General features: G+C 38.9%; 12 protein-coding genes and 1 non-coding gene across 13 annotated transcripts; 8 read left to right on the forward strand and 5 right to left on the reverse strand.

The window, feature by feature from the left end:
* Positions 1-39: 39 nt before the first annotated feature.
* DI49_4720 lies at positions 40-113 on the forward strand. The gene has a single exon. It is a non-coding gene; the product is annotated as a tRNA-Ile (tRNA).
* A 551-nt stretch (positions 114-664) lies between these two features.
* On the forward strand, positions 665-2083 carry PUB1 (Pub1p; the record flags this gene model as incomplete). The annotated part of the gene is made up of 1 exon (XM_018367735.1): positions 665-2083. The coding sequence occupies one exon, from the start codon at positions 665-667 to the stop codon at positions 2081-2083; it is 1419 nt and encodes a 472-aa protein (XP_018219859.1).
* Positions 2084-3263: 1180 nt separating this feature from the next.
* On the forward strand, positions 3264-3491 carry PBI2 (Pbi2p; the record flags this gene model as incomplete). The annotated part of the gene is made up of 1 exon (XM_018367736.1): positions 3264-3491. One exon carries the CDS (start codon positions 3264-3266, stop codon positions 3489-3491), a length of 228 nt encoding a protein of 75 aa, XP_018219860.1.
* Positions 3492-4140: 649 nt separating this feature from the next.
* On the forward strand, positions 4141-7275 carry HEF3 (translation elongation factor EF-3; the record flags this gene model as incomplete). Its single annotated transcript, XM_018367737.1, has 1 exon — positions 4141-7275. The coding sequence occupies one exon, from the start codon at positions 4141-4143 to the stop codon at positions 7273-7275; it is 3135 nt and encodes a 1044-aa protein (XP_018219861.1).
* A 2436-nt stretch (positions 7276-9711) lies between these two features.
* Positions 9712-11049, reverse strand: DI49_4724 (uncharacterized protein; the record flags this gene model as incomplete). Its single annotated transcript, XM_018367738.1, has 1 exon — positions 9712-11049. The coding sequence occupies one exon, from the start codon at positions 11047-11049 to the stop codon at positions 9712-9714; it is 1338 nt and encodes a 445-aa protein (XP_018219862.1).
* Positions 11050-11540: 491 nt separating this feature from the next.
* On the forward strand, positions 11541-12266 carry PYP1 (putative phosphoric monoester hydrolase; the record flags this gene model as incomplete). Its single annotated transcript, XM_018367739.1, has 1 exon — positions 11541-12266. The coding sequence occupies one exon, from the start codon at positions 11541-11543 to the stop codon at positions 12264-12266; it is 726 nt and encodes a 241-aa protein (XP_018219863.1).
* A 466-nt stretch (positions 12267-12732) lies between these two features.
* Positions 12733-13986, forward strand: IDP3 (isocitrate dehydrogenase (NADP(+)) IDP3; the record flags this gene model as incomplete). The annotated part of the gene is made up of 1 exon (XM_018367740.1): positions 12733-13986. The coding sequence occupies one exon, from the start codon at positions 12733-12735 to the stop codon at positions 13984-13986; it is 1254 nt and encodes a 417-aa protein (XP_018219864.1).
* Positions 13987-14119: 133 nt separating this feature from the next.
* On the reverse strand, positions 14120-16156 carry ASI3 (putative ubiquitin-protein ligase ASI3; the record flags this gene model as incomplete). The annotated part of the gene is made up of 1 exon (XM_018367741.1): positions 14120-16156. The coding sequence occupies one exon, from the start codon at positions 16154-16156 to the stop codon at positions 14120-14122; it is 2037 nt and encodes a 678-aa protein (XP_018219865.1).
* Positions 16157-16425: 269 nt separating this feature from the next.
* On the reverse strand, positions 16426-17517 carry SIS1 (type II HSP40 co-chaperone SIS1; the record flags this gene model as incomplete). The annotated part of the gene is made up of 1 exon (XM_018367742.1): positions 16426-17517. The coding sequence occupies one exon, from the start codon at positions 17515-17517 to the stop codon at positions 16426-16428; it is 1092 nt and encodes a 363-aa protein (XP_018219866.1).
* A 475-nt stretch (positions 17518-17992) lies between these two features.
* LST8 (TOR complex subunit LST8) lies at positions 17993-18904 on the forward strand (the record flags this gene model as incomplete). Its single annotated transcript, XM_018367743.1, has 1 exon — positions 17993-18904. The coding sequence occupies one exon, from the start codon at positions 17993-17995 to the stop codon at positions 18902-18904; it is 912 nt and encodes a 303-aa protein (XP_018219867.1).
* A 344-nt stretch (positions 18905-19248) lies between these two features.
* On the reverse strand, positions 19249-20364 carry MRP7 (mitochondrial 54S ribosomal protein bL27m; the record flags this gene model as incomplete). Its single annotated transcript, XM_018367744.1, has 1 exon — positions 19249-20364. The coding sequence occupies one exon, from the start codon at positions 20362-20364 to the stop codon at positions 19249-19251; it is 1116 nt and encodes a 371-aa protein (XP_018219868.1).
* A 921-nt stretch (positions 20365-21285) lies between these two features.
* On the forward strand, positions 21286-22575 carry HRB1 (mRNA-binding protein; the record flags this gene model as incomplete). The annotated part of the gene is made up of 1 exon (XM_018367745.1): positions 21286-22575. One exon carries the CDS (start codon positions 21286-21288, stop codon positions 22573-22575), a length of 1290 nt encoding a protein of 429 aa, XP_018219869.1.
* Positions 22576-22940: 365 nt separating this feature from the next.
* Positions 22941-23795, reverse strand: PET8 (Pet8p; the record flags this gene model as incomplete). The annotated part of the gene is made up of 1 exon (XM_018367746.1): positions 22941-23795. The coding sequence occupies one exon, from the start codon at positions 23793-23795 to the stop codon at positions 22941-22943; it is 855 nt and encodes a 284-aa protein (XP_018219870.1).
* Positions 23796-24116: the final 321 nt, after the last annotated feature.

Raw genomic sequence — 24116 nt, forward strand, 5'->3', positions numbered from 1 at the left:
CACAGGATCGCCTGTAAAGAGACTCCAACAGAAATTCCTGGTCTCTTGGCCCAGTTGGTTAAGGCACCGTGCTAATAACGCGGGGATCAGCGGTTCGATCCCGCTAGAGACCACTTTTCTTTTTTGATTCTCCTACCCTCCTTGCTGCCGTTTTAAGGGAGATGAATAAAGAGGCGGCCAGTTAAGTTAGCATATCATTTACATGATGCAATTGTTAGCGAAGCAAATTATTTCAGCCTAAGCTATCAAGACCATACCCGTTCAGGTAACTTAACAATCGTTACACTAAATCGTATTTTATTCGTTCTCTTCACCCCTCGCTTTGTAATCTCGGCAGATGCTTTTTCACGTATTTTCACATAGCTTTTTTTTCCTGCTGGTTTTTTTCCTGCTTTCGCTTCCTTTTTTGTCGTAGTTTTTCAGTGTTTTTTTTTTTTTTTCATAGTCGCTACGTTGGCCGTTTTCCTTGTCCTTTACTTTCTTCTCGTAATAATCATTCAACTACGCTAAATTATGCCTTTCCTTTCTTTATTCTGTAGTATATTTTTATGTTATATACCGTTTTTGTTTCGTGTTTAAAGTTACAGATTTATTTTCCTCTTAATCATCTCAACAGTTGGCCAGTAATAAGAAGATCGCCATATTAACTCATTGTTCGATTCCAATGTCTGAAAATAACGAAGAACAACAACACCAACAACAACAACAACAGGAGCCCGTTGCTGTTGAAACCCCTTTAGTAACTGAAGTTTCAACTTCAGCAGACCCATCCGCTGAGCAGAACGTCTCTAGTGAAGGAAACTCTGAACAAGTTGACGATGAACAAGGTGAAAACGATCCTTCTGTAGTTCCTGCTAATGCTATCACTGGTGGTAGAGAAACTTCTGACAGAGTCTTGTATGTCGGTAACTTAGACAAAGCTATTACCGAAGACATTTTAAAGCAATATTTCCAAGTCGGTGGTCCAATTGCCAATATTAAGATTATGATTGATAAGAACAATAAGAATGTCAATTACGCCTTTGTTGAATACCACCAATCTCATGACGCTAATATTGCCTTGCAAACGTTAAATGGCAAACAAATTGAAAACAATGTTGTCAAGATCAACTGGGCTTTCCAATCCCAGCAAAGCTCCTCCGATGATACATTTAACTTATTCGTTGGTGATTTGAACGTTAATGTCGATGATGAAACTTTAAGAAACGCCTTCAAAGATTTCCCATCTTATTTGAGTGGCCATGTTATGTGGGATATGCAAACTGGTAGTTCAAGAGGTTACGGTTTTGTTTCCTTCACTTCTCAAGATGATGCTCAAACTGCCATGGACAGTATGCAAGGTCAAGATTTGAACGGTAGACCACTAAGAATCAACTGGGCTGCTAAGCGTGATAACAACAACAGCAACAACAACAACAACAACAACAACAATAACAACAACAATACTAATAACTACCCACAACGTCGTAACTACGGCAATAACAACCGTGGTGGCTTCCGTCAATATAACAACAACAACAACAATAACAACATGAACATGGGGATGAACATGGGGATGAACATGAACATGAACAGCAACAGAGGTATGCCACCAAGTTCAATGGGCATGCCAATGGGCGCTATGCCATTGCCATCTCAAGGCCAACCTCAACAATCCCAGACCATTGGTTTACCACCTCAAGTAAATCCACAAGCGGTCGACCATATCATCAGAAGTGCTCCACCAAGAGTCACCACTGCTTATATCGGTAACATTCCACACTTTGCCACTGAGGCTGATTTAATTCCATTGTTCCAAAACTTCGGTTTCATTCTAGATTTCAAGCACTACCCAGAAAAGGGATGTTGTTTCATAAAATATGACACCCACGAACAAGCTGCTGTTTGTATTGTTGCCTTGGCCAACTTCCCATTCCAAGGTAGAAACTTGAGAACTGGTTGGGGTAAGGAAAGATCAAACTTCATGCCACAACAACAACAGCAACAAGGTGGTCAACCACTGATAATGAATGACCAACAACAACCAGTTATGCCTGACCAACAACAGCAACAGCAGCAACAGCAACAACAGCAACAACAATAAATATAAAAAGAAAAGTGGAATTGAGAAAAAGATAAAGAATAGAAAAGAAGCGATTTACAAATCTCAAGATAAACTAGAAAAAAACTAACAAGAGTCCATTAATTATATTATATCATTTTTCTAGATGAAAAACATTACGACAAAAAGAGGAAGGAAAGAAGACGAAACACAATTTAATATTGCTCAAAAATAAAAGAGCCTATAAACTTTTTTTTTAGTTTCCTTTTTTTTTAGTTTTCCTTTTTCGCTACTGTTTAATTTTTAATATTATTATTTTCTTTTACATGTGAATGTCATTGCTGATGATGCGATAAAAAAATAAAAACCTATTCTTTTAAAACTTTCTTCTCTTCTTTTTTTTTTTCTTCTCTTCTTACTATTTTTTTTTCAAGTTATCTGTCTGTTCTTATCTGTGTTTTTTAAGTCCATACATAATTTTTGTCTTTTTATTTTTACATTTTGTTAAGTATATAAAAATGCTATCTAGCGTTATGAAGATATGTGGCGTCTTGGTTCCGAGCACATGAAGGCACTTCCTACAGCCTATTGCATTGCATCACTAATGCGTTCCTTCGAAGGCGCTATACGATTCTCATTATGGACGGGCGCGGGCGCTAAGCCTGGAGGGAGAGGGTGGCAAAAAAAAGGGCACCTTCAGGAACCCGGCCGGTCCTCAAGGGCCTTTTCGTCAATAAGATGGGGGAGGGGGCAACGGTAGAGCGCCTTAGAGCTCGACGCGAAAAAAGCAAAAGATAGTAGGTTCTTGCTCGGAGCGTAGTCATTTCAGATGCTTGCTTTCCTGCACCCCATCTTCATCTTGTTTTCTATAGAAGAGGATTCGGAAGGATTTCCCAAGCATCTCGAGGCACGCACGAAGACCTATTGTGGGTGTGGCATCTTTTCCAGAAGGACCCATGTTATTTCCGCGCTCGGAGCAATGAGCGTCCGAGGCGAACCATAGGCCGTAGGGCTCAGACTCTCGGGCTTTTTCTGGTACTGCCCAAAATGGGGCGGAAAAAAGGGGTCAATCTGAGTCCATCGGGAACTGTCCAGATTGGTATATATGGCAGATATAAAAAACCGGTTTGCTCGCATCAGATAGATAGATAAAGGTAGACTTCTGTATAATTCTGTATAGCTTTGTTTATCCAGTTACGCAAGTAAAAACAAAAGATCAAAAATGACAAACAACTTTATCGTTACTCTAAAGAAGAACACCCCAGACGTGGAAACTAAAAAGTTCTTGGATTCCGTTCATCGTGTAGGCGGTTCTATCGAACACGAGTTCGATATTATCAAAGGGTACACCATCAAGCTTCCAGATGTTCTCAAATTGAACAAGTTGAAGGAACAGCATAGCGATGTCATCCAGAACGTCGAAGAAGATAAAGAAGTCCATACCAATTGATATCAGAAGTAGACAGGAACTCCTCTGTGGAACGGTTATTCCTTTTTCTCCATTTGTAATTCTTTTTAGCTCAATATTAAAATTCATTCAAAAAAACAAAACAAAGCAGAACGTTTTTATATATTTTGTGTATATACTAAATTTTTAATCATGTTTTTATTCCTAAGTTTTGCGACAAATCGCTGTGAGGCGTTTCTTTGTCGCCTATTGTTGTTGTCCTGCTGAATTACTGGGCATACTAAGCTGGAGGAAGTGTGTGCGTGTCTTGGCATGTTGCTTCGTTTCTCTCTTCGTCACCTGACTAGTTTAATATGTTTGATTTTTTATTTCAGGGTCGCGGCCCGTGCATTGCGCGGCTGGAATACCCTTTTAGGGGAGCGATGTGCTCGCAAAAAGAATATTCTTGATTTTAACTACTAATGGTATACACTTTTGATGATTTGAGTTTATTCTCCACTTATTCTTTGTTTTTTCTTCTTCCTTCTTTCCTATTCACACTAATTTGGGGTTTCTCAATTTAATATATAAGGTCGTTTGTTTCTTCTTCCAACTCAAAATTCTTCTTGTTTCAGTCTTGCCCCAGTTTGGTTTTTTGTTTACCCTCGTATTCTAATAAAAAGAATAGTGTGATACAGTAGAATCTTAGAAAATGACCGATTCGCAACAATCTATAACTGTATTGGAAGAGCTTTTTCGAAAGTTGGAAGTTGCAACTCCTGAAACTAGAGATGGCATTTCTTCTGAACTTTCCTCGTTTTTGAACGGGAATATTATTGAGCATGACGTTCCAGAGGTTTTCTTCGATGAATTTCAAAAGGCAATTCAGAATAAACAAAAGGCACTAAACACTCTGGGGGCCATCGCTTACATAGCCAACGAAACTAACTTGTCTCCATCTGTTGAGCCTTATATCGTGGCCACGGTTCCTTCCGTATGCACTAAAACAGGCAGTAAAGATAATGACATCGAGGTCGTGGCCACGAAGGCGCTGAAGGCCATTGCTAGCGCTGTCAATCCGGTCGCCTTGAAGGCATTTTTGCCTCATTTGATTCATTCTCTGGGAACTACCAACAAGTGGAAAGAAAAAGTTGCTATACTTGAAGTGATTTCGACGTTGGTAGATGCCGCTAAAGAGCAGGTAGCCCTAAGAATGCCAGAGCTGATCCCGGTTCTTTCCGAGTCGATGTGGGACACGAAGAAAGAGGTCAAAGACGCCGCTACGGCAACCATCACAAAGGCAACTGAGACTGTTGATAATAAAGATATCGAAAGATTCATTCCTAAACTGATTGAATGTATTGCAAATCCCAATGAAGTGCCCGAAACTGTTCACCTTTTGGGTGCAACAACTTTTGTTGCCGAAGTCACTCCCGCGACTTTGTCTATCATGGTTCCCTTATTAGGTAGAGGTTTAGCTGAGAGAGAAACTTCCATAAAACGTAAAGCTGCTGTGATCATTGATAATATGTGCAAATTGGTTGAGGATCCCCAAGTCGTTGCCCCATTCCTGGGTAAACTGTTACCAGGGTTAAAGAATAATTTTGCTACTATTGCCGATCCTGAAGCACGTGAAGTTACACTAAGGGCTTTGAAAACTTTGAGACGTGTCGGTAATGTTAGTGAAGATGATGTGTTACCAGAAATATCGCACGCTGGTGATGTGGCCACAACATTGGGCGTCATTATGGAATTGCTCAAGTCTGAAAAGGTTGCTCCCAGATTCAAGATCGTCGTTGAGTATATAGCCGCCATCGCTGCAAATTTGATCGATGAGAGAATTATTGACCAACAAACTTGGTTTACTCACGTCACACCTTATATGACTATATTTTTACACGAGAATACAGCAAAAGAGATACTGGATGATTTCAGGAAGAGGGCCGTGGATAATATTCCCGTCGGACCAAATTTCCAAGATGAGGAAGACGAAGGTGAAGATTTATGTAACTGTGAGTTTTCTTTGGCATATGGTGCCAAGATCTTGCTAAACAAAACTCAACTAAGGTTGAAAAGGGGTAGAAGGTATGGTCTATGTGGGCCTAATGGTGCTGGGAAATCCACTCTAATGCGTTCGGTTGCCAATGGTCAAGTTGACGGCTTCCCCACTCAAGATGAATGTCGCACCGTTTATGTGGAACACGACATCGATAATACACATTCTGAAGTTTCCGTTTTAGAGTTTGTTTATGCTGGTAATGTAGGGTCCAAGGACGTTATTACTGCGAAATTAAAAGAGTTTGGCTTTAGTAATGACATGATAAATATGCCAATTGCTTCTTTATCTGGAGGTTGGAAAATGAAATTGGCTTTAGCAAGGGCTGTGCTGAAAAATGCGGATATTTTGCTATTAGACGAACCAACGAATCATCTGGACACTGTCAATGTACAATGGTTGGTAAATTACTTGAATACTTGTGGCGTTACATCAGTGATTGTTTCTCATGATTCTGGTTTCCTAGATAATGTTTGCCAGTATATCATTCATTATGAAGGTCTCAAATTAAGAAAGTACAAAGGAAATTTGTCAGAGTTTGTTCAAAAATGTCCCACAGCACAGTCGTATTATGAATTGAGTGCCTCTGACTTAGAATTTCAATTTCCAACCCCTGGTTATTTAGAAGGTGTCAAGACAAAGCAGAAGGCTATTGTCAAAGTGACCAATATGACTTTTCAGTACCCAGGGACAACTAAACCGCAGGTTTCTGATGTCACTTTCCAATGTTCATTATCCTCGAGAATTGCAGTTATTGGGCCCAACGGGGCTGGTAAGTCCACTTTAATTAACGTTCTCACTGGTGAACTTCTACCAACAAGTGGTGAGGTATATACTCACGAAAATTGTCGTATCGCCTACATCAAGCAACATGCGTTTGCTCATATTGAATCACACTTGGACAAAACTCCATCTGAATATATCCAGTGGAGGTTCCAAACCGGTGAAGATAGAGAAACCATGGATAGAGCTAATAGGCAAATAAATGAAAATGATGCGGAAGCCATGAACAAAATCTTCAAAATCGAAGGAACTCCACGAAGGATTGCAGGAGTTCACTCAAGAAGAAAATTCAAGAACACATACGAATACGAGTGCTCTTTCTTCTTAGGCGAAAACATTGGCATGAAGTCCGAGAGATGGGTCCCGATGATGTCTGTTGATAACGCTTGGCTACCAAGAGGCGAACTAATTGAATCGCACACTAAACTCGTTGCAGAAGTTGATATGAGGGAAGCACTTGCCTCCGGTCAATTTAGAGCCTTAACTAGAAAAGAGATTGAGTCTCATTGTGCCATGTTAGGTTTGGATGCCGAATTAGTTTCACATTCAAGAATCAGAGGTTTATCAGGTGGACAAAAGGTTAAGCTGGTCCTCGCTGCCTGCACCTGGCAAAGGCCACATTTGATTGTTTTGGATGAACCAACCAATTATCTGGATAGAGATTCCTTGGGTGCTCTTTCAAAAGCTTTAACGGCTTTTGAAGGCGGTGTCATTATCATCACACATTCGGCAGAATTTACCAAGAATTTAACTGATGAAGTTTGGGCAGTTAAGGACGGTAAGATGACGCCATCTGGCCATAATTGGGCGGCAGGACAAGGTGTCGGCCCAAGAATTGAGAAAAAAGAGGACGAAGGTGATAAATTCGATGCAATGGGGAATAAAATTAGTAGTGGGAAGAAAAAAAGTAAGCTTTCTTCAGCAGAATTGAGAAAGAAAAAGAAAGAAAGAATGAAGAAGAAGAAAGAAATGGGTGACGAATACGTCTCATCGGATGAAGATGTTTAGTCTGGTTTGATTCTCATTTGTTATGTAGTATATACTATGGGTATAGTATATTTAACATATTCATCTTTCAAAGATTCATGAATTTTTTTTGAAATTTTACGTTTTATTGTTTTTTATTAATATTCAAAAGCAAAAAAAAGGAAACATACCTGAGCGGCTATACAAATTTATATAACATTTAAATATCAGTTACGTAAAATAAGTGCTAGAGAAAAGAACTTACAGAGAAACGTGACACTAATATATGGAAAGAAATGCAAAGGTTCTTCATCGTGATTTTAGTACTGTTGACACCAGGCCTAGCAACAGCTCCATTTCAGGTACAATGTCCTAGCTCTCCGTTAGTCAGGGAGGCAAAAGTAAGTTCTATATTCTACGGTTATGTTTGAGCCATTCACACACGAGATCTAAAACTAACAAAATGTTCCAAAAAAGTTTGGGGTTTCCCAACTCTGGCCATTTTTATCTTTTAGCATGAACTCTGTCTAGAGGAGAGCTCATACTTAAAAAAAAAGGAAATAAAAACGAAGAACAAACTCATTGACTTTTTAAAGTCTTTGGATGAAGCAAGGTTCAATTCCAAGTTCTATAAACGTGTGTCGAAAGATCCTCCAAGACTTGGAATAGCCATATCAGGTGGCGGTTATAGATCCATGTTGTTAGGTACAGGTTTTATTACTCAAATGAACGACTACGGTTTGTTTGAGTACTCTGATTATATTGCTGGATTGTCAGGCGGAAGCTGGATCTTAATGGATTTGGTTGTCCAGAACTTTAATGTAAATTCTTTGCTCACAGAATGGGACCTTGATGAAGACCTTTTATTGGGCATACCAGAATTTGACATTTCCGAAGAAGAGATTGTTACCAATGCAAAAAAGGAGTATATTGATAACGATATCAGTAAGAAAAAACGTGAGGTGAGGAAAACGCAAATTTCGAGCTTTCCTGAATTTTACGATCAGGTAGAGCTAGCTGTGAACTCTTTTGAAGAAAGCCCAGAAGAATGTAGTTTAGTGAAAAGGAATATGAATCCATTAACAAGACTGAAGAGGATTTTTTTTCCAAATAACACATTTACTGAAACAGATGCCAAAATTGGAACCTTCAAAACAGTACTAGATTTTTACAAGAATTTGCATTTAAAAATAAAACCTAAAAAAATGGAAGGTTTCCAAATTTCATTCACAGATTATTGGGGCAAGGCGATTATTCAAAGGCTAAGAAAAGATTTTGATGAGGACCCTAACCATACATTTTCCTTCTCAAAACTTGTTCAGTCGTCAGCAAAATTCAAGGAATGCAGTGTGCCTCTTCCTATATTCGTTGCAAATTGCAAAAATGGGCTTCTTTCAAATGTTATTTTCGAATTTACGCCCTTCGAGTTTGGTTCTTGGGAAAATATCCTCAGACTTTTCGTTAGGCTGCCCTATCTGGGTTCAAAAATAGTTTCTGGGGAGGCCCTAAAATGTGTTAATAATTTTGATGACTTGGGCTTTATAACTGCAACCTCTTCTTCAATTTTCAATAATGTGCTAATTTTTATTTGGAATCTGGCCTCCCAGTCTTCGAGAGATGCTATGAAGGCGCTTAATATGGTCATGGGAATATTTGGTCTAGGCAAGGAGGAAATGTTTAGCATTTCGAAGGACTCTTCGAGATTAGAGACAGACTATGCCGTATACCAGCCTAACCCCTTTTATCTTTATCCCAAAGTGGACAATGTTTTAACTAACAAGGACCATTTGTACCTCGTAGACGGCGGTGAAGATGGTGAAAACATCCCTCTCAGGACATTGATTATTCCTGAAAGGGAATTAGACGTTATCTTTGTCCTGGATTCTAGCTCAGATATCGATAACTACCCAAATGGATCTAAATTGAAAAAAATATTTGAGAAATTAGATGAAGAAAACATTCATTACCAGTTCCCCAAAAATATAAAAAGCCTCACTCGTCCTGTTGTGATAGGGTGTAATGCCACGAAAAGACCAGGCCGTGATTCGTTTTTGCCAATTATAATTTATCATGCAAATGCATATCATCAATATGTATCTAATACTTCGACGTTCAAAATAACTTACAATCAGTCTGAAGTTAACAATATGTTGCTTACTGGGAGAGAAGTGTTTAGCAGTGACTACGACCTTCACTATAAAAATTGCTTGGGCTGTATATTAACTAAAAGAACAATGGATAGGCTGCCTAAAAAAAAAAAATTTTCGCCATTTTGCTTACAATGTTTTAAAGACTATTGCTACTCATGAGAGAGTCAGCTTTTTCTTTTAAGGCAATGTGTTTATATTCATAGGCTTTTTTTCTGCCCGTTTAAAAAATTTAATACGGAGGTGTACAAGCAAAACAATTTATTATTTTTATTATATTATATTGGTTATGAAAACAGTGAATGTTAATAGGAAACATAATGCGAAAAAATCAGTTTTTAGAGCCAATTTCGTTTAGAACCTTTTCAAGTTCTTCACTTTCCATCTTATCAGAAGAAGAAATTTGGTGGCATCTAATATTATGCTCTTTGAACGTTGTTTCATCAATTTTAATTTCACCGTTTTTCAGATAAACGATATCTGTAATAAAGTCTTGCCACTCAAAGTTCGTATTCTCTAAATAATTACCCTTAGATTGTCTATAACCTCTTATTGCTCTGGTCATGGAATCGATGATTATTTGGACATAATGTGAACCATCTAGACCGGATACCTCTCTATCATATTTATTATTCATAAGCAAAACTTTTTTTGTACTGGTAGATTCCAAGATTACCTCGGCAAGATTACCAAGAATGAGGATTGGCAGTAGACTTGTCATTAAAGAACCGATAGAGTAAACGACCATATCTGCTTTTTTCACTTTAGAAATAGCTCTGGGATTTCCCATTGGTTTAATCTCTTCTCCGTATGGATTAATGTATAGAATTCTGTTTACCGGGGCAGGTAAATTTTGAGATCCGTCAATCTTATCGAAATGTAACTGCGAGTTCTTTAGTTCTGGAAGAATATAGATTGGGTTGGCATACTCTTCTTCAGCCTCTTCTTCGTCTTCGTCTTCCAAGAGAATTTTCAAATGATCATCGTAAGAACCAAGTAGATGGACAAATTTAGCGGAATGCGCTATGTCGTTTGCCTTTGGTACAGATGCTGAAGGGTGCGATATTTGTGATTGGCCAGTTATCATATCACCGTTGGTCAATAAAGCTGAAATATGATGCGTGTGGTTGGTATTTATGCATGGGACGACGTGGACTAGAGGACTACACCTCCCAATTCTCATCATCAGTTCAATGGACGCATCAAGGGATCCCAAAAACAATCTAGCGCCCGTTAAGAAGAAATTCCCGATGGATGCACTCTCGAATTGAAACGGGTTTGAGTGTTTGATCTTTTTCAACAGTTCTGCTTGCATGTGAATAATAAAAGAGCGACACATCTCTTTGACTTCTATAGAAATGCTTTTCCATATAGGATGTGATCCTTCTACTATTTCATTCCATTCTTTTTTCGCTTGCATTTTGTCATTAGGTAGCCTATATCCGAATAGCTTAACGAGCTGTTCATCTTGAAGAAGCCTCACTATTCTGGATCTAATGTCACCAATTGCGGGCCCACCAACTATTCGTAAAATCTCACTTGTGGACCCACCATTATCTGATATAGGCAAAATATAAGTTAGCTCGTGCCCTTTAGAGATTGAAATGTTTGAAAAGCAAGGTGTGATCGAGTTTGTGGCAGTTCCTCCGGAGCATACAACGACATTCATCTTGCAACAGAGTATTTCCCAAGCTCTGCTCCTCCGTCCCTTTATTTCTTCGAGAAGCAAAAGTTCCCCTTCTTGCTGTTTTGTTGTTCACTCAAGACACCTTGAAGAACTAGACCCACACACCGCACAACCCTCCCTTTGGACAGCTCGAGGTGAGCTCATGTAGCAATACTAGCTTGCAAACATATTATACATCAGCTAAAAATTGGTAAGCACCTTTCTTCCTTTCTGGAAAACCTAATGGATAACATAGCGAGCTTTTCTATTATGGCCTTGTGCAATAAAACTATCCTATTATTTTTTTTTCCAGGTGAGTGAGATTTTTGAGAATTATCGCATTCCGTAATTTTTCAACATCCAAGATTTCGGAAAATCAAGTAGTTTTTCATTACTCTATTGTTTAATATCAGAATGAAATGTGCACAATCTTAGAAATTTCTTGCATATCATAGGTTCGAGCGACACATATCTTCTATCTATATACAAAAAAAATGGTCAAAGCTGTTATCTTTACCGATTTCGATGGTACTGTCACCCTAGAAGATTCTAACGATTACTTAACCGATACTTTAGGGTTCGGTAAAGAAGAAAGATTAAAGGTCTTCGAAGGTGTTTTGGACGGTACCAAATCCTTTAGACAAGGTTTCATGGAAATGTTGGAATCCATCCACACTCCATTTCCTGAGTGTATTAAGATCTTAGAAAAAAAAATCCGATTGGATCCTGGTTTCAAGGACACTTTCGAATGGGCTCAAGAAAATGATGTCCCTGTCGTTGTTGTTTCCAGTGGCATGAAGCCCATCATCAAGGTTTTATTGACTAGATTAGTCGGACAACAGTCTATTCATAAAATTGATATTGTTTCCAATGAAGTTGAAATCGAGGCTCATGATGAATGGAAAATTATCTATAAGGATGAGAGTCCTTTTGGCCACGACAAATCCAGAAGTATCGACGCTTACAAAAAGAAATTCGAATCTGCTTTGAAGCCAGGTGATGAAAGACCTGTATACTTTTATTGTGGTGACGGTGTTTCCGACTTAAGTGCTGCAAAGGAATGTGACCTGCTATTCGCTAAGAGAGGTAAAGACCTGGTCACTTACTGTAAAAGACAAAACGTTCCATTCCACGAATTTGATACTTTCGAAGACATCTTAGCCAGCATGAAGCAAGTTTTAGCTGGCGAAAAGACAGTCACTGAATTGATGGAAAATTAATAAATAGCTTTTATTTTTCATGATGCCAAAATCGTTTATCAATATGTAGCTGTTTATCTATGTATGTATACACATACATACACATATATGCTAAAGAACAGCTTTTGTTAAAAAAAAAGACTTGTCCCGGAAGCATTATGCTTAATGCCGAGCCATGGTAGCAATATATCGCTAACAAGTTCATCCAATATCAAGTGCGTTGAAAGAAAACCAAAAGAGGGAACCTGAAGTTCAATTGTACGGCCAGGAATGAAACACGACCGATTTTTCACGCTGTTTTTGTCTAAGCATTTCCCGTAATTTCTAAATTAGTATCAATTACCCCAATTCCCGTCTTCTGGATATAAGAGCTCCCCTAATAGACTCACTCTTGAACATTACTAAGATTTATACCGCTTTATGTTCTATTCAAATAGAAATTCAAGGAATAGTCAGTGCCTGTGTTTGCAATCACAAGTAGAGAAAAATGAATAAAATCAAAGTAGTTAACCCCATCGTGGAAATGGACGGTGATGAACAAACAAGAGTTATTTGGAAACTTATCAAAGAAAAGTTGATACTACCATATCTAGATCTGGATTTGAAATACTATGATCTTTCTATTCAAGAACGTGATAAGACTAATGATCAGGTCACGAAGGACTCGGCTTATGCGACTTTAAAATATGGCGTGGCTGTTAAATGCGCTACCATAACTCCCGATGAGGCAAGAATGAAAGAATTTAACTTGAAAAAAATGTGGAGATCACCCAACGGTACAATCAGAAACATTTTAGGCGGAACTGTCTTCAGAGAACCTATCATTATCCCAAAAATACCTCGTCTGGTTCCTCATTGGGAAAAACCGATAATTATAGGCCGTCACGCTTTCGGTGACCAATATAGAGCTACTGACATCAAAATCAAAAGGGCAGGTAAGCTAAAGCTACAATTTGATTCAGATGACGGTAAAGAACACATTGATTTGCAAGTCTATGAATTTCCCGAGAGCGGTGGTGTTGCTATGGCAATGTTCAACACAAACGATTCCATCAAAGGGTTTGCAAAGGCTTCCTTCGAATTAGCCCTCAAGAGGAAGCTCCCACTATTCTTCACCACAAAAAACACTATATTAAAAAACTATGATAACCAATTCAAACAAATTTTTGACAACTTGTTTGATGCAGAATATAAAGAAAAGTTTAAAGCTTTAGGCATAACATACGAGCATCGATTGATTGATGATATGGTAGCACAGATGTTAAAGTCCAAGGGCGGGTTTATAATCGCCATGAAAAATTATGATGGTGATGTCCAGTCCGATATTGTAGCCCAGGGATTTGGCTCCCTTGGTTTAATGACATCAATTTTAATTACTCCGGATGGCCAAACATTTGAAAGTGAGGCTGCCCATGGTACGGTGACAAGACATTTCAGACAACATCAAAGGGGCGAAAAGACGTCGACAAATTCAATTGCATCAATATTTGCCTGGACGAGGGCCATTATACAAAGAGGTAAGTTGGACAGTACAAGTGACGTTATAAAATTTGGAGATTTACTGGAGAAGGTTACATTAGATACGGTACAAAAAGATGGGAAAATGACCAAAGACCTGGCTTTGATGCTAGGAAAGACTGACAGATCATCGTACGTAACTACAGAAGAATTTATTGAGGCAGTTTCCAAAAGACTCAATAAGACGATCCGTAGCTCTACTGGAAGTCTGTGCAAACTGTAAGTTAACCTATCACAATCATTCATTGAGAGAAAAACTATGTCTCGTGCTAAAGGCGACAATTGGTATAATTAGAAAATGCATTTGTTGGAAAAAAACTCTATGGTACCCTACATACGTATATAACAAAATGATCTCAAACGATATTCAGCTTACTGTAACCCTTTACATCACTATCACAGCTGACACATGTACTAAACCCTTTATAGCCAAGCAGTATTCTGCATTCATCACATAGAGCAAGGCATCTACATGGCCAAGTTACAATGTTTCTTTTGTTAGCTTTACAAATCAGGCAAGCGAGATCAATGTTATCCATTTCATCGCAATCACCGAGAGGAAGATCGAACTGGAATTCTGATTCTTTATCTTCTTCCACCTCTGAACGTTTATATATATGACTAGAATTCTGGTGTAAAAGGCGTTCAATAACTGTATCAGCCAAAATACCTTCACAATTTCTTTTGCCGTACTGAGATCTCGTTAATGGTCCCTTAATCTTGTTATTTTCATCCATTTCATATTTTAAAATGGACCACATTGAGAGATTCCAAGCCAGGTCCCTTACGTTATCTGAACCAACGGGGTTGGTCGATAGACGTGTTAACGCCTCCTTTTCTTCCATAATCAACTGACTTTCACCATCGTTGTCAAATTCCTCATCTGAAATGCTATCGTCGTTTTCTTTAGGAGGAACGTAGTCCTTTGATGAGTCATCTTCAGGGAGCAATAGCTCCCGGCATCGAGGATCGCTTCCGGAGTCAAAGTCCTTGACATCCGGTTTATACAGAAACTTTTTGTAGTTTTTTTCCGTAACGTATCTGTTGAAATCTTTCTTCTTCGATTTTTTTCCTTTCGATTTATGATCTCTGTTTGTTTCCAGGTTTTTATTCCATACAAGGCCTTTTAAAAGCTGGAAAGAGTTCAAAGATATTGCCTTTACCAATTGAAAAAAACCTAAGTATGTAGTAATGAAACTTGGTAACTGAGAATCAGTAGTCATTTCCTTGTGAGATAACATATCCTCTGGAGTCGACTGAAGTTGGTTCAAATACCCACTAACCATATAACTGTTACTCAAAGCAGCAGCTTTGTCAACGGGGTTTTGGGAATCCTTGTGAGACTTTTTGAAAACAGTACGGTCATTCGTTGTTAAAAAAAGGCACAATGAGAGAGCAATTTCATTGAATTCCTCTTCTCCATTGTAACTATTTGACTTCCACCACTTTGCTAAAGTTCGATATCTTGATGATAGTGATCGGAAGAGGTTACCGGTGAATAAAGCCTTCGAAATATCGCCTACAGATGCCAGCAAGATAACCAAAATATAAGCAAAACTAGGGAAACAATTATGGACGAGACAGATATTAATAAAATCAAGGCCGTTCAAATAGGCTCTAGCGATGAATGATGCGAAAAACCCTACATTTAAAATGGCATCTGCAAACAACCTATAGGTTCTCAAATGCAGTAGCTCCAGTAAATGAATTATTAGTCTGTGAGAGACTGCTGCTAATAGTTTTACATTATCGCCCATGTGTTGCTCCTTTGCGGGTAGTTTGGATATGATATAGAGATTTAATGATAAACCCCATATAGAAAAATCGGAGCTCTTTAATGGGATAGCGTTTGTCGTTGAAGAAACAAAAATCTCAATGCAATCAGACAAAATTGTTAATAAATAAACACTCAACGCATAAGCATCCATATCATCTGTATGCAATTTGTTTATGAAACCGATCTGACCCAAGATTTGTGAAAATGCACTAGTCAGTGACAGAGCAGCCACCAAATGAAGTAAAGTTTTTGACCAAAGGGGCAGGCGAATATTTGTGGAATTTGATCTCAGAGAAGACATTACAGATAGCCTATTCAACATAATGGCGGTGCAAAAACATAGAACAGCATACTTGCTTACTGAATATGAAAAAAAGATTTTGATACCTGTCTTAAGCAGTACTGGAGTCGTCAGATCACCTTTCCGTAATATTTTATCCAAGGAATCAAAGGTAGTTCTTGGAACCGTTGTAGAGTTTAAACTCGCATACCCTTTAAAGTCTTGAGTGGTCTGCTCTAGGGTACTGGTATTTCCCGTTTTATTATAGAATACACCGAGGATGTCTCTTCGATTGAGAAATAGCTTGACCTGCTCTAGAATATTCGTAGACATCATCCAAACATATGAAGATTACTACGTAATGTTCGTCAAGACGACCATCATTTACCCGAGCGACTTAACCAGTAAGTCAACCGTTCCTTATAATTACATACATCAGTGGAAATCACAGGCAGGGTAACGAAAAGCTTGTTATACTCTAATTGCCGCGCTTTGTTCTATGAAAATTTCAAGGTTCAGGGATCAAATTTATGTGTGTATGATCTGATCTGTGTTTGGGTTATTTATTTAAAATTTATAAGATATATTTATTATTATGATTACTTTCAAAAATTTTCATCTATAGCACGTTTTTGGGCGTCATTTAACGATATTGGGTAGTCCACTTTATATTTTACAATCAAATTACCTCTCTGAGATGGGTTCTTTGGGGTTGGCATACCTTGGCCAGGGTACGTAGAAGTTTGCGAAGGTTGAACGGGTTGCACTCTTGACAATGGTAAGGTTCTACCATCGATTGTTTGAATAGTTTTTGAAAAGCCTAGTAGTGATTCTTTGAAAGATAGTGGCAAAGTGTAAATCAAGTCATCGCCATCTCTTTTAAAGTTTGGATGACTCTTTTCCTGAATAACAAATTGTAAAGTTTTTCTGCGATTTGTTTGTGGATTGAAATCACCTTGATTTTTGTACGTTATTTTTGTACCAGCTTTCCAGCCGGGTTTTAATTGAATATCAATTTGCGTCTTTTCGGATGCTCCGTGTGGACCCTTTCTCCCAATCTTGAACGATTTCTTCTTGCCAACAAATAAGTCTTCTAGACTAACTGGCAGATTGACTTGGACTGTTTCTTCTTCCGGATATGAGGGAGAGCTCGATGCTGATCTGAAACCACCGGGCATGCCTCCCATGCCTCCTCCCATGCCACCTGGCATACCTCCCATTCCACCTGGCATGCCTCCCATTCCACCTGGCATACCCCCCATATTAGCACCACCGCCAGATGGGTAGCCAGAGAAACTGAATCCTCCATCATCTGCACCACCGAATGAGGAGCTGCCACCAAAGAACTGCGAAAATATGTTGAAAGCGTCTTCATTGCTGAAAGCATGGCCGCCAGAGAATCCGCCAGCGCCTCCAGGGAACCCACCGGCGCCTCCAGGACCACCGGCACCTCCTGCACCAAAGCTTGGACCACCTGATCTGGCAGCTTCGATACCGTATTGGTCATATATTTCTCTCTTTTGAGGGTCGTTTAAAATTTCAAAAGCTTCTGATATCTCTTTAAACTTTTCAGTATCCCCTGTTGGCTTATCTGGATGGTATTTTAAAGCAGCTTTTCTATATCCCTTTTTCAATTCCTGCTCATTAGCGGTTGGAGATACTCCAAGCATATCATAAAGTTTTGTCTCCTTGACCATTATTTCTTGTGTATGTTATATTCTGTATGATAATGTGAATGTGAAAAAAATATCTCAAAATGCAAACAATCTATCCTTTAATTTATGGATACTTATGTTATTTGATGTTGTTAAGAGAAGTGAAAAATATCAATTAATAGAAACAAGAAATATTTTTTTAATGAGAAAGAGTTAAAGCTTAAGAACGCATTAGCGATGTACCAAAGGGATGAGAAACTTATACAATATATATYAAAGATCGAACTGCTTTGTCAGGGAGTTTGTGTTTGACGGTGGTTGAAAAGCCCGTAAAAGGATGAATCTATCTTTTTCCAGAAGTTTCTGGAACTTTCACGCTGAAGCGGAGGGTAACCAGTTACATTAGTTAGCATGTAGAAGAAATAATGAATGAAACTGATTAAGCTATATGTGGCAGGCAAGATCCATGATTGTCAAAGGGGCAATTAATGGGGTATTTCAAGACAATTCCTGATCGATGTCCGTTATTTTAGTATCCGCTGGTTATGACCACACGATTAGATTCTGGGAAGCTCTTACTGGAGTTTGTTCAAGGACAATCCAGCACTCTGACTCACAGGTCAATCGCTTAGAAATCACCAATGACAAAAAGCTATTAGCCACTGCAGGCCACCAGAACGTACGACTTTATGACATTCGGACAACAAACCCCAATCCTGTGGCGTCTTTCGAAGGACATCGAGGAAATGTTACATCGGTTTCTTTTCAACAGGACAATAGATGGATGGTGACTTCTAGTGAGGATGGAACAATTAAAGTGTGGGACGTGCGTTCCCCYTCCATTCCTAGAAATTATAAGCACAATGCGCCTGTGAATGAAGTGGTAATACATCCCAACCAAGGGGAATTAATATCATGTGATAGAGATGGTAATATAAGGATATGGGACTTGGGAGAAAATCAGTGTACTCATCAATTGACGCCTGAGGACGACACCTCTCTACAGTCTTTATCAATGGCAAGTGATGGGTCTATGCTGGCCGCAGCGAACAGTAAAGGCAATTGCTACGTGTGGGAAATGCCTAATCATACCGATGCATCACATCTTAAACCAGTGACCAAATTCAGAGCACATTCTACTTATATAACCAGAATTTTATTATCTTCTGATGTGAAACATTTGGCGACATGCTCTGCGGATCATACGGCTCGTGTGTGGTCTATTGAAGATGACTTTAAATTGGAAACGACATTGGATGGCCACCAAAGATGGGTTTGGGATTGTGCATTTAGCGCTGACAGTGCGTACTTAGTAACTGCATCATCTGATCATTATGTTAGGCTATGGGATTTATCAACAAGAGAGATCGTCAGACAGTACGGGGGACATCACAAGGGTGCTGTATGTGTAGCACTGAACGATGTATAAATTACAATCTGCAAATCATCGAACCCGAAGAGAAGAAAATATTATAGTTTTCTGTGACTTGTTTCCTGCGTTTCGACGACACCAAATTCGTCACACATTGTTGGCTTAATTCATCAACTACTCATAAAGCCAAAGTTGTTCCTCATAAAATAAATAAGGAAAAAAAAAATGCAATCGGAGGCTGGTGCTAAATTAATATATTCAACTGTATGTACCACAAATTTCTTTCCGCCATGTGGGGTTTCAACGTATTTGTACAAAAGATAATTTTTTTTAATATTTATATTTACAGACTGATTCTTGAACACTTTATATGTATATTCATGCCGTAGAAGAAAGATAAATCAAAGCTTGCTCAAAAAGGCTTGCTTGCTTCTAGCGATGACTTCGACCTTATTTCTGATATAGTCAAAACGCCTAGAAACAATTGACTTCTTTCCGATTTTGGTTTCGATGGTGTTCTCTGTTTCTGGAAAGACAGGCTTCAAATATTTTCTACGCAGATGTACCTCTTCAGATAAAGTTAAAAAGTTCCCTGCATCTTTGAAAAGAGCTTTGGTGGCATTCTTATCTTTTTTGGTTTGTAGGCTTGGGATTTTCTCTAGGCTCTCTATTAGTTTTACCTTCAAAGCTTGTTTCTCTTGTTCAGAAATGTACCCGATTAATTCTAGTTTATTATTGAAAGAAGTAGATGAGTTCAAAAGGTCGCTACACTCGTCGATTTTGGACAAACTTTCTGTCAATTTCTCACTTGGCCAGTTTTCTCTCTTTGCTCTTAAACTCTCTTCTGTTTTTAAAAAGTATCTGCTATTAAACACCGCATCTTCAACGGAGAACCCATTCTTCAGGGAAGCTCTTACGCGAGTTAAATATGATGTTGCCAAGCCGATGTCCTTTACGTTTAACTTAAGTTCTTCTGTAAGAGCTTTTGCCAATTCCTTCTGTAGTTCCTTCCTTTTAGAGTCTCTACTTTCTAGACGTTTTAAAATATCAGGCTTCGCAAGGTAATCTTTTCTAGAGAGAGAACTCTCTTCTTTGGAAGATGCTCTTTTGTTAGTTAGCTCACAACGACCAAATCTTCTGAACGTGGGTTCAAAGTGAGGAGACGGTAATTTAAGATCACGGCTTAAAGCCACACCAATGAATTTTCTCTTTGGATGGAAAGGATCAAGATAGTACCGGACAACACCAGGTTCCAGAGCAAATATGGTATGATCCTTCCCTATACCAACATTCTCGCCAGGATAGAATTTCGTTCCTCTTTGCCTCATAATGATTTCGCCACTTGTAATATCTTGGCCTTCGTATTTCTTTGGGCCCAATCTCCTACCTGCAGAGTCCTTCATACTTGTTCTTGAACCGGCAGCTCTTTTAGTGGCATTACGCACCTGGATGAATACACCAGAAACATTTTTTCGACATGAAATACCACAAGTATCTAACAAAACAAAATTCCACATGCTCCCGACCCTCTTTTCTAACTACTATTTAATTTCTGACTGCTGCCAGTTTATGAGTAGTCTTCTAAAGAGTTAACTTGATCATCGTGAGTACTATCGTTAACTGAGTCTGGGGACAACTTTTTGAAGTTCAATCGCGGGCGCCCGCAGTTGAAACACCCAGTCATAACAGACAAGTAAAATGCATAACCATTAAGAACCGGTTACAAACAGATGTTTGGTTCACCTTTCTTATCACTCTCCAAACTGGAACGAACGCGTCTTGATATCGGTTGTAATTAATGATCCTCTTTTATCCTGTAACTGAAAGTAGCACGCTGATTGACGTCTCTTCCCAATGTCGTTGTAAATGACTCCTTATTTAGCGAGGGAAATGGGAAAAATGAGTACTGGCTGAAAAATTTCGTAATTATATTCACTCATAAGCTCGAGAATATGTAAAGGGGGCTAGAAGAGGTTCAAAGAATTCAGCTAATAAGACATGTCTGATCAAGAAAGAGGCTCAGAAAACGTATGTTTAATTGATACGATAACGAGGTGTCAAGGAGTTGATATGGAGGCTTCATGAAGTCATTAGGGATTGAAAAGAATCAAGTGAAAGGTGAGTTCGGATTACATTTCATTGCCGGTAAACTTACTTGATGTGATTCCGTGAATAAAACGTGTTGCTAATAGTGTAGCCACTTCTGTTTATCTGTTGTCCGCAAGATTAAGAGAGATCGAAATTTTTTTTTTTCTCGAATGACCCTATTTTTCGGGGCTATCCACTACATTAATGTGTCCAGCTTATTCGACTGTGAGCCTGTTATGACTTTTTTAGTCTCTCTTTAATTATGATATTAAGCTCCTTTTACTAATAAGATTCATCTGTTGTAGAATAACCGAAGTAGATCAAGATCGAGATCGCCAGTTCGTCGCCGGATGAGTGATGATCGTGGATATGAAAGAGACAAACGCTCCTCCCGCGGCTCAGACAATTTCAACAATAGACATAGGGATTCAAATGCGTACAGGGGAAACAGATATGGAAGTGGATATAGAGGAGGTAGAGACAGGCCTGGTTACAGAGTAAGAGAACCCCTCAATGATAGAGAACCTCCCAGATCTAGAGACCGTTATGACGACAGATTCGGAGGAAGAGAAGGAAGTGGTCGTTACGGAGGTAGACGTGACGATTACCCTAGGAGCTTCAAGGGTAGGCACAATCCACGCGATGACAGTAGGAGAGGTGGCTTTAATAACGATGCAGCAAGGGGTGATTACGGTCCTTTGTTGGCACGTGAATTGGATAGTACGTATGAAGAAAAAGTGAATAGAAACTATTCCAACAGTATATTTGTGGGTAATTTGACATACGACAGCACCCCGGAAGACTTAACTGAGTTCTTTTCACAAATAGGAAAAGTGGTCCGCGCGGACATAATTACATCAAGAGGTCACCACAGAGGCATGGGTACAGTAGAGTTCACTAATTCAGATGATGTTGACAATGCCATCCGCCAGTACGATGGGGCCTTTTTTATGGATCGTAAAATTTTTGTCAGACAAGATAACCCACCACCTTCAAGCAATACAAGAGAAAGAAAGGGACTCGATAGAGGAGAGTCTAAACAAAATCGAAAAACGTACGAAATTATTGTCAAAAACTTACCTACTTCCATCAATTGGCAAGCTTTAAAAGACATGTTCAAGGAATGTGGAAATGTTGCACACGCCGATGTAGAACTAGATAATGAAAAGGCCTCTACAGGATCTGGTACCGTGTCCTTCTATGACCCTAAAGATCTCCATAGATCGATTGAGAAATACAATGGATATGAAATAGAGGGCAATATTTTAGATGTCAAGACCAAGGAAGGCGTGGATGAGTATAGTAACGGGGGCGATATTGATATCCCAATGGAAGATTCTCCGGTAAATGAAGAAGCCCGTAAATTTACCGAAAATGTAGTCGGCGGAGGCGAAAGAAATAGCTTGATTTACTGCAGTAATTTGCCATTTTCTACTGCAAAGAGTGATCTTTATGACCTTTTTGAGACCATTGGAAAGGTCAATAATGCTGAATTAAGGTACGACTCGAAAGGAGTGCCAACCGGAATATCTGTAGTTGAGTACGATAACGTCGAAGATGCTGACGTGTGTATTGAAAGGTTAAACAACTACAATTATGGCGGTTGCGATCTGGATATATCTTATGCTAAACGCGTTTGAGTTTGTTTTTTTTCATCTTCACGCCTTCTTCCTTTTAGGATGTGTTACAAGTAATATTTATCTTGTCAGGTCTCTTATTATATACCCATCATTGTGTACACGTATAATTTTGAAATAAACTTTGAAAGACTTCAAAAAATACCAGAAAGGAGAGCCCAATTCTAACAGCATTGAGCGGTGTAGGGAAACTACTACAAAAAGATTATGAGAAGACGTTATCAAAAATGTGCTGCTGTTTTATTTATAAAGAACAAAAACACGCAATGTTCAGGATGCTTTGGAAAGCTTATGTTACGTACGTAAATAATCTCATCACTAAGATTTACAATTATTACCGTTTTTTTGGAGAATATTCAAAAGTTTTATTACGGTTTCATTTCTTCACTTGTCGGAAAATTATTCGATAGCAAAGAATGAACGGTTTCATACATTCCTAGGAAAATGGCACCACCAGCACTGATCCACATTGTCCGTGGCCCCACTCCACTGAAAAATACAGCAGCACCTTCTTCTCTATAAATTTTAACGATTACGTTCCCAAGTGAGGTAGTTCTCTTGTTAAGCATTAGTCTTGTTTTTAAGAAATCTAATGGCGTTGTTGTTGCTGCCGCAATTCCACCCGCAATTGAACCACAAACAGCCCCCTTCCATGGCTCCGCTTGGGCTTGATCGTTCGCTTTAGCCCATGTCTTCTTCAAGTACTCGTATAAGGGAAATTGTATGCAGGTAAATGGTATTTCCCTCATAATGGTGGTAGACCAGCCTCTATAAAGATTCTTTCTCAAACCTTCTTTATTGTCGTTCCGGAGAATTGATTGTAATGTCTGCCAGGAAGAATTTGTGGAGTGAATTTGCGTCCTTTGCTTGACAACTTCCGCTGGGACACGAACAAGACATGCACATATTTCACCGATAGAGGAGGAAAGCATGTGTGTGGTTGTATCAACCAATTGCTCAGATCCTGGTGAATATAGTTTACTGACATATGGCTTTGATTTCACTTTCATATAGTCATAACTAACAAAAAAAAGTGAGGCACCTGGTGCTGATGCTACAACAGCACTTCCCAGGCCACGGTATATGCCTTTGTACCCTCCATTAGCAAAGAACCCTCCTTTAGCTTGAAGCCTGGTTTTGATTGTATCTATAGGGAAAAAAACCAAGTCCGTAGAGGTGCCAGCAGCGGCGCCACTAAGCAAGGATAGAAAGAAAGTGTTCATAGTTAAATTTTTACAGCAAAACCTGGTCCATTTGTTGTTGTATTTATATCAAAACTGTTATAATTTAGCAAGAAATGAAACTGCATTGACCTCAAAATATTCTCGAGGGTGCACTTCATTGTTAATATATTTATATACAAAATAGCATCAGGAAGCGAGAAAAAAAGTTCGCGCTTGCAACATGTTGCCTTCTAAATCGTTTATATAAGGAAAACTGTAAAGAGCTAAGAAAGTTCACAGCAGTGCATACGTCTGATTTGGAGGGTTTACAACATCTGATAAACACAAAAAGAAATATTTGCTCCTTTGATGGTACCAAAA

This window comes from Saccharomyces eubayanus, chromosome XIV (assembly GCF_001298625.1).
Source record: "Saccharomyces eubayanus strain FM1318 chromosome XIV, whole genome shotgun sequence".
Lineage (NCBI taxonomy): Eukaryota > Fungi > Ascomycota > Saccharomycetes > Saccharomycetales > Saccharomycetaceae > Saccharomyces > Saccharomyces eubayanus.